The sequence below is a fragment of the Python bivittatus genome, unplaced genomic scaffold (genome assembly GCF_059951505.1).
Source record: "Python bivittatus isolate LINGU-HERP-01145 unplaced genomic scaffold, Pbiv_v1 ctg000220_np1212, whole genome shotgun sequence".
Lineage (NCBI taxonomy): Eukaryota > Metazoa > Chordata > Lepidosauria > Squamata > Pythonidae > Python > Python bivittatus.
Window position 1 is genome coordinate 24,238,965 of NW_028277048.1, and position 13,115 is coordinate 24,252,079.

The 13,115-nt window shown below is 43.6% G+C and overlaps 1 protein-coding gene across 1 annotated transcript; it reads right to left on the reverse strand.

Moving 5' to 3' along the window:
- Positions 1 to 11,602: 11,602 nt before the first annotated feature.
- LOC148216303 (uncharacterized) lies at positions 11,603 to 12,439 on the reverse strand. The gene has a single exon (XM_088138493.1). The coding sequence runs from the start codon at positions 12,437 to 12,439 to the stop codon at positions 11,603 to 11,605; it is 837 nt and encodes a 278-aa protein (XP_087994619.1).
- Positions 12,440 to 13,115: the final 676 nt, after the last annotated feature.

Below are 13,115 nucleotides of genomic sequence, written 5' to 3' on the forward strand. Positions count from 1 at the left end.
TGAAAGCTTCAGCCTTGGGGATTTAACCTCCCAAGCTGTGACAGCTTGCACGTTGCCATAGGCTTAGCTATGGAAGATGTCTTAATTTGTGGCACTGCTTAAAATGGCTCTGAGCAGGATTTGCAGTATTTAACTCTGGAGTTAATTTTAGCCTCCGATTTTTGTTTGCATATTTGTACATGGGATTCCTTGCTGTAACAAGCAGCAGAAAGTTATTCTCTCTTGTAGAAGAGAAGTCATTGGATGAAGAGGAATAAAATGGTTTATGTTCTGCTAGTCATTAAATGTGATTTCTCCTTTGCCCATACAAATCAATGTGTCTGCTTGCTGTTAAGAAACAAACCCAACTGCCTGAATTGTTACAAGTATGCCAATGCTAGATAAGATGCCTATTCCTAAGCAGTTAGACCAGACCATCCCAAAGGTGGATCACAACTACAAATCCCACTAAATTCTGCATTTCTAGCCATACTGTTGTTTTATACATGCCCCTTTATATTATTGCCCCTGTACAGGCAGTTAGATTCTTTTTTATTCTTAGAAAGGATGTATTGCTTATTTTAATAGAATTTATTTCCAATTTTAGTAGGATTTTCTCCACTGGGTATTGGACTGCTTAAGGTACAGTATCTGTTGTAGATACCTAAGGGATCCTCAGGGTTTCTGAGGGCACTTGGGGAATTTCCCAGCAACCTTGCAAGAAACTCTGCCACATTTCTTGCTGATCTCTGGAATGTGGAGACAACAATGACAATGGGGAAATTGCCCCGCATCTGCGTCTTTTCCCCTGCAGATCCTGGCCAGTTCCTTGAGATACTGAGTTGCTGCAGAAGATGAAATGAGTGAGGAGAGGCCTTGAATGACAGTCAAGAAAAACAGAGTGAATCTGACTGATCATGACTGTGTACCCATGTTCAGAAGTATACTGTAGAGATAACAGTGGCAAAGTGCTCTCACATCTCCATTCTTATTGCATCTACAGAGTCATATCCAGCAGCTTTGTTCAGAGTTGCTTACTCCCTTCTGTGGAAAAGTGGAAATGAAGCTCCTCCTGCAGGCTTCTATGACATGTTTGGAGATAAAATCACTTGGATTTGTTCTGAATTTGATTCTACTTGGAGATTTCCACTAGAAAGGACCAGGGTACCATTTTGCAAGATCATCTTGGATCTTTTGAACTTGGGGAGACTGAGATTATGGATAGGGCCCTCTGCAGTATCAGCTTCACCAGCTGTGCACCTGGCATATTGGTACAGTCAAGAGGGACATGTATCACTAGATTGAGGCAGTTAATGCTTCTTGAGGGGCTGTTGTTCACTCTCTTGAATAAGGTTGTGGTATACCTCTTCCTAAAAGGAAACGAGGCTGTCAAAAAACATGATGGCTAGACACCATCAAAGTTTACACCAGCCAGAGCATAAAACAACTGAAAGAAGCCATAGAAGGTTGGAAAATGTAGAGAGAGCTGGTCCATAGAATTGTCAAGAATTGGACACGATTGAATGGATGTCGTTGTCGTCGTCATCATCATCATCATCATCATCATCATCATCATCATCATCATCATCATGATGTCTCTTCCTGAAGAAGCCATCTCTCAATCTGACTACCTTAGACAACTATTGGTCAATCTCCAATCTTCCTTTTTCAGGGAAGATTTTGAACAAGGTGGTTGGATTCGAGCTGCAGAAAATAATAGAGGAAACAGATTTTCTAGGTCTGCTGCAGTCAAGATTCAAGCCTGGACATGGGACGGAAACAACATTGTCTGAAGACTGTTTGATGACCTTTGACAGGACCTGGATGGATGGCTGCTCCTAGCCTATTAGAAATCTCAGTAGCCTTTGAAATCATTGACCAAGGTATCCCACTGAACACCTGAAAAGATTTGGGCTTTGAGGGACTGTATTACCACTAAGTGGGTGGTTCCAGTTGGGGTGTGTGAAAGAAGAGATGTCACACCCATGGTTACCTCAATGTAGGATTTCATAAATCTTGATTTTGTCCCTCTATGCTATGTAACATCTATGTGATGTTCCTGGCAAAGGTTATCTGTGACTACCACTTCATTGATGATACCCAGCTGTACTTTGCCACTTTGAGCTGAACTGGAGTGCTAGAGAAGACCTGGCTCGCTGCCTCAAGTCTGTAAAGGCCTGGATGGGTCAAAGCAAGCTCAGATTAAATCCTTGCAAGACAAAGTTTCTGTTTGTTGATGATCTGATTAATCTGTCTTGAATCCAATTCCGACTTGTTTTTGAATGGGACAACCCTCCCACTGCAAGAGCAGGTCCACATTTGGGGGTCCTCCTGGATTTGTGGCTCCTGATGGAGCAGTAGATAGAAGACATGGCTAATTTGCCCAACTCTGGTTAGCACACAAAATGTGGGTCTTTGGGGACCAAGATTATCCCCCAAACATAATTGATATACTAAGGCTTTTTTCAGACTGTGATGAGGAACAAGTGATGAAACCAAAATCTTTCTCTGATAGAAGTATTTTTTTCACAATATCTCACTAAAGGTAGTCCTCGCTTAGCCCTGTTTAGCAACTGTTTGAAGTTACAACAGCACTGAAAAAGTAACTTTATGACCGGTTCTTGCACTTATGACATTGTAGCATGCCCGCGGACACATGGTCGAGATTCAGGCACTTTGCAACTGGTGGGCGTTTATGACCATTGCAGCATCCCACAGTCATGTGATCACCATTTGTGTGCTTCACAGCCAGCTTCTGACAAGCAAGGTCAATGGAGAAGCTGGCAGTGAAATTGCAAGTTGCAGTCACATTATATCTTGCTTAATGACCATCGGTGACTCACTTAACTACCATGGCAGAAATGAGGTTGTAAGCCCATCATGGTTATGTGATATCTCACTTAATGATCATGTTGCTTAGTGATGGAATTGCTGGTCCCAGTTGTGGTCATGGAGCGAAGACTACCTGTATTCTTGAGATATCAGAAAAAATTGTTTAGAGCTGGCTTTATATTTTGCCATCTGCCTTGCTAGAAGCCTGGTTTAATATAATTCATGGCAAGGAACCCATGTGTGTCCATGTGAGACAGCTTGTGATTGCCTTACTTTACTGCAAGTGTTATAGGAACACAAGGAGTAAACTTATTTCACCTTTTTAACCAAAGCTTCCAAGATGTCTAGTTAATTTCAATGTGCCCTTCAATACCAGATGGGCCTCCCACCATTGCACACAATCTACCCAAATACTGTACCACAGCATGTGAATCCTGACACCGGTCACCAGCCAGCTCTTTGTAGTTTCTGTTATAATTAGCAAATCTGTGATCTTAGGGTAACTATTGTACTGCCTTTGCTTTTTGCCTACTGAAGGAAGGGAGGCAGACAAAGACAGAGAGAATGAATTGGTACTGCACAATTTGTCAGAAATCGGTTCCAGCAACAGAAACTGGAGCAGTTCAGGCTAAAGCTCCCAAGATAAAGTGAAAAGTGAAGGAGTGAGAAGATGGCCAGAGACTTCTGGCTGCAAGAGGGCTTCACTGCCTAAAGCAGGGCACCACCATTTCCTCCTTGGGCTGTCAACCCTCTGCCAACGCATTTACTCCTCCTACCCTCCCTTTTCTGAAAACGCCCCAGAGCAAAGCACGGTAGGTGAAGGGAGGCTGCCTGCGCCATGAGGAACAGAAAACCTCTGCAGCTACCTTGTCCCTTCAAGCAAGGCGCCTGGGCCTAACAGGCTGCCTCAATTCTTCCCTTAAAGGCACCTCAGAGGGAGGCCCTGGAGGCCAGACGGTTCTCCAGAGCAGTCCCTGCCCTAACGCTCCCTCTGAGAAGTGAGGTCTCGGAGGACAGCTGTTCTGGAGAGCTCCCCGCCTGCCCAAAGCGTCACCATGCAAGTCACTCATGGAGGCATCAGATAGCTGGTATGGCTCTTGGAAAAGCTCCTCCCCAGCATTGCTAGGTACAAAGTTCTCAAAGAAAGGTGGTGGCTCCAGAGCTCTGGATGCCCCCTCGGGGCCATTCCTCGAGGACTCAGTCAAGCAGGCCCTTGAGTGGGATGCTACTGCAGACAGACGGCCAAGAAGGCACAGGAGGCTTCCGTACCCAGTGGATGGAAGGTGCAGAGGTGACTTCTGCTTTAACAAATTGAATTATAATATATTTGAAAGCACGCCTTTCCACTATTTCCAGCAGTTTTCCCCCTCATATTTCCTATTCCTCACAAAGTAAGTTTATTCGAAGTATTCTTCAAAAAAACCCTTTGTTTACTTCTTCAGAATTCTGGACTGACAAAAGCAAAGGGAAACCATCCAGCCGAAGAACTTTGTGGAGTGGTTTGAAAACCTCTAAGAAGGCTGCAGGCTTAGGCATTTTTTTAAATACCTCTAAGAAGGTTGCAAAATTCCCATCAACACCTATAGCTTTTGAAAATTGCCTGGTATTTCCTTCTCACTATTCATTGTTTCAGGATTTTCACGTAATTGTATCTTTTTTATTCACCATACCTGCTGCTTTTATTTTTTTATGACTGCTCCTGGATTGTAATGAAATAATCATAATAATACCCAAGTATATGGAAAAGAAAAAGAAAAAAAAAAAGGAAAACCCCTTTAACTTGTTAAGTCTGCAGTCACATAAATCCTTAGAAAGGCACCGTAAAGCTGCTGTGGGTTCAAAGAAGACTTGATGCTTCCCTTGAGTTACGTAATCTGTGAGTGGAGCAAAGCATTTCCCGAGCCAATATTACATACCCTTGTTGGGAAAGCAACACATTCAGAACTGGCCCTTCCTTGCCAAGCTAGTCCCTTTCTGGGAACTGTGGCGGAACTCTCAGTGAAGAGTGAGGTCTGCCTCCATGTGCTTTGAGCAAATTTCCGTATTGCAAGGAGTGGGCTTGGAGCAGCACATGGCTTATGGGGGCTATCTCAGGGAGCTAGGCCTTAAAATCGGTTTCTTATGGGCTCAACAGGTCCTGAGAGGTTTATGTTGCTTCTGAAACCTTCGAGGACTAAAGGTTAGGCATGGCATTTTCTCCCTGCCCCTCTCTCTGCATGTGCGCATACGTTTCCTCAATATAACTTGAATACCTGTGCACCACCAACATTTATCTATAGACCAGCCAAGTAAATCTGGCTATGGAGGACTCCTGCCCGGGGTTCTAATCAGCCAACGAGGCATGCCTCTATCTGGTATATGCTGTTCACGTCTTCCTCACCATCTCCTGCTCGCTCCTTCTCTTTCCCCCCGCTCTCCTGATCTGAGGCAGACAGAATGTTGTCTCCACTGAAGGAGTCCAGTCCCCACTGGATGGCTTTGGGCTTCTTGAACGCTTGTGTGCCCGTGGTATGGTGTGTGCCTATTTGCGTACACACTTCTGCAATCCTCGTGGTCTCCAGGCTTACTCAGTCTTCATTCTTGAGTATGGCTAGGGCTGTTTTACTAAAGATCCCATAATCGGATGATATTGTTGTTACTATATAAGATGGCATTTCACATGTTCAGACATGCTTGGTGATTATTACGCTGGAATTGCTAAAAATACCTGGGGTCTAGAAGCACATTTTAACATTTACATGTGGCAAAATGAGACAAATAAGTACCTAAGTAAGTAAATAAAACATTGCTATCAGTTTCACATTCTTCTAGTTCTGATTTATTCTTCGCTCACAGCTCCCTCTTCTGGTTCCTTCCACATTCGCAATCCCTCTTCATAAATATACTTAAGAACCCATACAGACTTTTCTGTAAGTTTTCCTACTGTGACACAGAATAGCATTCCCTAATCTTGGAATGCTGGGGCTGTGGTCCAGCTGAGCACCAGATTGGGGTTCTCTGCCATACAGTGAGACTAAATAAGCCTATGCAGTTAGATCTCTATAGAAGTAGTTACTGATCACAAGGTTAAAAATAATATTGTGCAGAAATCTGCATGCATGCATGCATATATATCCATCATGCTATGTACTTACAGCACAAGCAGCTTTATCCAATGTACAGAAAAGAAGTAAGAGATAGTAAGCCAAAGAAATTAAAAGCATGAGATGAGAAAATGAAATGGAAACCTAACTAAAACTAGTGTATTGCTATTGTTTTGAGCCTTCAAATCAGTGTTGACTCCTGGTGACTACCTGGACCAGTCCCTGCAGTTTTCTTGGCAAGGTTTCTCAGAAGTGGTTTGCCCTTGCCTCCTTCCCAGGGCTGAGAGAGAGTGACTGGCCCACGGTCACCCAGCTGGCTTTGTGCCTAAGGCAGGGCTAGAACCCATGGTCTACCAGTTTCTAGCCCAGTGCCTTTGATCACTACACTAAGCTGGCTCTGAAAAAACCTAGTTCGTACCAGCCCAGTTCATACTTTTTGTCCTTGTGTAGTACATATAGCACATACATATCCCTCTTCTTAGACAGTCTTTTGTCCTTTATACTTCTCACCTCTTTCTTTTTCAGGATCACATCAACTCCATCCAATCAAAACTTTCTCTGTCTTTCCCTTCTTCTCATCCCACTCCTTCCTCCTCTCTTTGTTTTGCAATTTGTTCCTCATTCATTCTCCTTCGATGACCAAACCATCTCCATATACATTCTTCATAGTGGTCACTCCCTTTTGTACCAGCCCACATGCATTCAATACCCATTCCCTCTGGAGTCTTTATCTTCTTGTTTTACCACACACCCTTCTTAAGTAACCCATTCCTACAGCATTCATCTTACTTTTAATTGTTGACAAAACCTTTCTCTCATCATTTTTGGCAGCGTTCTCGGATTCTTTTACACACACTTTTTTCTTATCTACACAATCCTCCTTTTTCATACTTTCCATTAGCATATCACCATGCACTTTTACGACTCTTTGTAGGATACTTTTTACTTTGTTCCAAGCAGTTTCCACATCCTTTTTTCTTATATCCACTTCTCATTCATTCTGTTGGAAAACTATCTTCTAATACTTTTTCATACAACTTCCTGTCCCTGCACTGATTTTTCTTTCATTCTTGTTTTCTTCACTTCTTTCTTTTTCTTCCCAAGATACTACTCTTGACGCTATAAAAAGACTGTCTCACATTCAAAACTCTCATCATCACCCTTGTATCCTCTCAATCTTTCATCATAAACAATCAAATGAATCATGGTCTTTGACTTATATTTAGTACTTCACCATGTGTATAATTTAAACCATGTATTTAAGCTAAACAGACCTTTTTCTATTGAGCAGAAGTTTTTTGTTTTAATTTAAACAAATACTCACCAGTCATCATTCTCATTCATTCTGGAGTCTCAAAATAGCCCAGTAACTTTTTCTGTACTTATGTCATTCCCAGCTATCAATTCATGTCACCCAGTAGAATAATTATTTCCCCTGGATGGCATTAATCGAGAATGTTACCCAGTTTCCCCCCCAATTCCTCTCAGTTTCTATTATGACTATTCACTGGAGCATAACATGCAACAACAAGCAGCCTACAGATTCCTATTTCCCTATTCACCCGTAATAGCCACATGGCCCAAAGTCATACTTACTCACACACATTTTATCCCTTTCATTCATAATGAAACCTCTACCTTCACTTATTTGCATATATGTATCAACTCCACATAACAAGATCAGATCCTTCGGATCTACTATATTGTATTTTTTCCCCTTTCTTTTGTTCCTTTTCTTTTTATTTCACATACAGCATATCTATTTTTTTTATTTATTTCCTATGCTAATATATCTATGCTAATTTATGTTTACAGGTAGTCCTCGACTTACAACCACAATTGGGATCAGAATTTCCGTTGCTAAGCGATGTGGTCATAAAGCACGATGTCACGTGACTGCATCATTTAATGATGGCAATCCCAGCACTCCCTGTTGTCATCGTTAACTGAATTCCACTAGTCGTTAGCCAAGGACCCACCCCAATCCAAGTCATTCCAGGCTTGGTCCCTCTCAGCCCCAGGCCTTGGTAAGGTAAGGTACTACCTCCTCTTTAACTCCCCCCACATGCCTATCTCCTCCCCCATCTCTGCCCTTTTGGCTGCTCTGAACCCTGCCTTACAGGGCAGCAAGCAGCCCCAGAACCGCATGGCTCTGGGCTTGATTGCCACACTGTGGCCCAGGGACTTCTTGGTGCACCACAGCTCTGGTGCTGCAAAAAGCCCTTGAGCCTCAGCGCAGCACAAAGCTGCAGTCGCCCCTGGAAGCAAAGCCTCAGCCATCCCAGCAATGTGGCACAAAGTCACCACACCCTGGGAAGCCCCAGCTGCGCCCCCAGTCCCAGCCACAGTCGCCCTTGCCACCCTGGATTCTGAGGCCCCTGTTGCCCTGTGCTTCGCTGCCCCAGCTGACCTTCACCATCTTCTTGCTCCCGCTGCTGATGAGGCGTGCCCAGCCAGGCCCTTCACAAGGCAGCTACTGGCCATGTGAGGCTGCCTTCCCCAGATCTCGTGAGGAAAGCGCAGTGCACAACCTTGGGAAGAAAGCCTTGTGTAGCTGCCTTGCGAAGGGCCAGGCTGGGCATGCTTGGTCAGCAGCAGGAGCAAGAAGATGGGGAAGGTCAGCTAGGGTGCCAGGGGCTGTAAAATGCAGGGGGCCAAAAGGGGGGAGATAGGTGGGTGGGGGAGTTGAAATGCCCCTGTGGCCGTAAGTGCAGGCATGCTGCCTAACACCCAAATTTTGATCATTTGGCTGCGGGGGCGCTGCAACGGCTGTAAATTCGGGGACGGGTTGTAAGTCACTTCATTCAGCATCACTGTAACTTTGAATGGTTGCTGTAACTTTGAATGAATGGTCGTAAGTTGAGGACTACCTGTATCATTTACTCATCTTACATTCCAAATCACAGTCCTCCAAGTGCCATAGTTATTACCTGATGGGCCTATGGATATTGATTTCCACTGCCCATTATGGCTTTGATCAATCAAAACTTTCACATAATAGTTTTATATACCACTATGTATCAATATAGTGGTATATAAAACTACTAAACAAGGTATACAATCATCCATCCATCCATCCATCCATCCATCCATCCATCCATCCATCCATCCTAATGGTAAGGACCATACTAGTTGGTTGTGGCTGATTTTGGCCAGAATGCCACAAGCACAACCAAAGCCCTATTTTACTCCAAGCATTTTTACACTATTTTATACTAGGATCTTTAATTGAGAGGCTACCTTGCAAGCCAACATGCTGTTGTAAGAGGGAGACATAGCAGCATACCAATACACACTAAGGATGCATGTTGAAATACCAGAGTTTTCTTGTTGTGCATGAGGTCTCATCATGTTTCTACCTTTTTCTCAACGTGTTTTAGCATTTCTTTTACATTTCTTTTGAAGGTATTTCTGAGCTTCTTTTAATGTGGAAAGTCAGTGAAGGATGCTGCCACTGTTGTTTTTCCTCTGTTGTTAGTCTCTCCCTGACTCTGGGTGAAAGGGGTTTCTTCATGGTCTTTCCTCTGGGATTTAACTGAAATGTATGAAGGCAAGAGAGACTGTTGAAGATGATTACCACCATTATGATGACAAAGGTGTTGTGAGGATTGATGCAGTACAGGTGAAGAGTGCTACATTTGTGAAATGTCACAAGAATGGAACAATCGCTAAACACCCACATTGCTAATATGACACCAAACAAGTTCTGAATAGCTTAAAAAACCCTGAATATTAAGTAATGTCCACTAGGTATGAAACAAAGATACGAATGCACTCAAAATATCTCTCTATCATTTCTCTACCATTATCTCCCACTGTTCTTTCTCTCTCTCCAAACAAACCACCAGGTGGAGTTGACTGATTATAAATCTCTTAGCTGTATCTTGGAGAATGCACAAGGGCTGCTCTTGCTTCTGAAGCATGAGAGTCACATAAAAATCACTTGCACCGTAAGCGTAGGAGGACGAGAGACCGTTGCACAATTTCCCTATGGCTTTGGTAGGTCTCGTTTTCCTCTATTGTTTGCTTAGTTATACCATGTGGAATGAAGCAAATGCTGCTCTCCTCCAAGGATTCTGTTCTGGCAACTCCCAGCCCCACTCCCCTCACGCTACACAATGCACGAGGTCCCATGTGATCTAGATTTCAGCCATTATTGTGGTCTCCATGGGGAGTCCTGCCATGTGGAAATGCATTTCACCAGCCACCATGGGGAGAAGGTTATTAGACTTTACGGCCACAGGACATATGATGCAGTAGCGTTCATGTTTTTTGTTTTTACTTTAATGTTACTGCTGCTGCTGATTGCGGTGTTTCTGAGGAGGGCTTTGAATGACTGGAGCAAAGACCCAGGTAGTAGGAGAAATACCATTCTTCCTTGCCGTATTATTTCCCCAGTTGAATTGCCCTTGAATCTGTTGTGAGCTTTGTATGTGGAATTACATCTTATACTATATTGCTGTGGACTTTCCAGCAGCTTCAGGAAAGGTGATTATGATGAGGAGAACACTATGGGAGGAAGGCGAAAGAGAAAGGGACTTATCTCTGTTTCATCAAACTCAGTCTCTTAACCTGAGAACTCTGAAAAGTAAAAGAAAACAAAACAGGTCCCCCAATAAGCCAGGTTCATATGTCAGATTCAGCTGTAGACTTCAGCTAGCGGGCATGGTGCCATTTTCTTGTGTCCTTCCGGCACAAGATTTCCTGCCCCATTGCCAACCCATATCCTGCATCCAGTAACTCTGTTTCAGGTCACTGCCAGTCCCCTGACTTGCCTGTGGGGCCAAGGGTGACAAAGCCTAACAATTTTTAAACACCTTGAGGATGTCCTCGGATAGGGTTGGAATAAGGACAGTACTATTTATACTGGTACAGATAAGGATGACCTAAGCCTCTTTTAGTCATGGATTGGGGACAAGATGAAGGCAATGCTACAGGGATGTGGCAGAAAAATAATGTAGTCTGGCTATGCTGACACCATGGTCATATACAGGCTCAGAGTTTCATTCTGGTCTTCTGGTGGTAAAACTAGTTTTGTCTACCAATATGAGTTAATATTAGAATCAATTTGATTGTACCTTTCATGATTACACTCTGTGCTTACAATTGAGTAGTGGTAGGAATTGGCTGCCAAGGTGAGTTAAAGTCTTTAGGAGTCCTTGCTATTTTCACTCAAATTTCTCATTACTCAATAAACTGCTCCTGCATAAAAAGCTATATGTGAATCATCATGTACTTTCTGCAATCTAATGACATATTATGGGTCATTTTTATTTCCTTTCTCAAGTAAAAGTAATAGTAGAGCGTGAATAGCTATGCTAGGATGCAAGCAAAAAGGATGTGACAACAATATCTTTCTACTGCTACCAAATTTAATACTGAGTACTTCTCATTACATAACTTACTCTCCCTGTGTTGCACCCTGCTTGCCTTGTCTTTACATCTGCTGTTGCGTCACAAAACAGCCTCAGTGTATGCTCTGATTTTGTAGCCGTAGTCTCTCAAACACGGTGCCCTTCAGATGTCTTAGATCATATTGCCTATCATCCTATTGTGCTGGTTGGCTGTGGTCATCCCAAACTTCTAGAAAGCATCACATTGTAGAAGCCCCAAGTTTAACAACTGAGTTGGGCACAAACAAAAGATTCACATGGCAATTTATTTAATGAAATCAACTTTCCTGCAGATTTCACTGAAAGCCTCTTGGGTCAAAGTTCTTCCTCGGCAACTTCGTCATCCTCAGAGGTGTCCTGATCCTCCAGAGAATCTTCTCCAGATTGATTATTCCAAATCACAGTCAGGTTCATGTTCTGCCGAGGTGGGGTCCCATTGTAATGAACACCACTGGCAAAGAGGCATTGCCGCAAGTTCCAACAAATGATGTAATACACAGAAAAAAGCCAAAGGACCAGTCCAGCCAGGAAACTGGCAATGAGCAATCGTGTAGCTGGGCCAATATATTGCTGCAGAGTGAAGTGGTGTAAAGGAAACGGGAACCACTTCAGAAAAAAAGTCTTTAGGCTCCAACTCTTCTCCTTCAGAAAAGCCTTCCTGGGCTTCTGGATGGGACCTTGACGGCTTCTACGAATGGGTGCCCTGTTTTCAATAGCTACAAGTGATTTGGGGGCCTCTCCTGTTTGGTTTTCCTCTGTATTCCATTTTGGTTCCAAACTCCTGTTCTTGCTGAGGCTCTTCTTTAACTCTCTGGAGACATCAGGGCGTCCAATTTGCCGGAGAGCTCGAGCCAGGCGGTCCCAGTCGATGATGCCTTTCTGCATCTCCAGCCAGTGGCTTAGGCTTTCTCTGCACTGGTCCATGTTGGAGATGTCTTGCCATTGGCTAGAAGGGAAGAGTTTTTTCTCCTCCAATAGTTCTGCACCCTTCTGGGTGATGGCAAGTCGAAGATAGAGCTCATGGCATTCTTCTGAGTTCAGGAGCTCTGAGATGCCACCCAAGATGGTCGTTGCCGGACCACTTATTGCCATTTTAATGTATGAAGTGTATGTGGCCAATAAGAGGAGAAAGACTCCCATTAGTGCCAACATGGTGGGAAAGATGGAATTGATAACCTTAGATTAAGATCAGCTCTGATATTCTACATTTAGCACTCTGGCTGGCTGGTTGCAGGACTAGTCATGTTGCCCAGCTCCCTTTGTCATCCTTGGACACTCCTCTTCCAGCAGCCTAGTCTGGGGGCCCCTATGAGGTCAGTGAAACCTCATAACCTGAGCTCACAGCTCCTGCCCAGAGGGAATACTGAGGTTTTTTGCTAGGTGGCTGTTTTAGGGTTATATGGAGAAAAAAAAAGGATGGCATCCATCTAAATGCATCACAGTGGAAGCAGCATACTCTTTGCCAAATACATACAAGGCTGATTGTGATGCAGTACCTGGAAACTATTCCCAAATAGCATCTGGAATCCTGGCAGAGAGCATCATGTGTCAATTATATTGATCGGCTAAGCACCTTGCTCGGTTCTAGAGTTCAGCCCAGCACCTTCCAGAAGAATTCTTGAGGTTATTGCCTTCTCTCTCTAGAAATTTTCAGGTTTGGGAAGGCTGCCCCAGAGCATGTCAGCAAAACTACTGGCTATGTAATGGGAAATACAGATATAGAACAAGCTGATGAGATATGGCCATATCTGCAGCCTTTCCATTTGCCAATTAATCACAACACATTTTGAAACCCATGACTTTTCTACATTGTCCTCAGTATCTGCAG

Excerpts from the sequence above, each read along its gene's own strand:
- LOC148216303 (XM_088138493.1), bottom strand. The coding sequence starts at position 12,439 with ATGTTGGCACTAATGGGAGTCTTTCTCCTCTTATTGGCCACATACACT.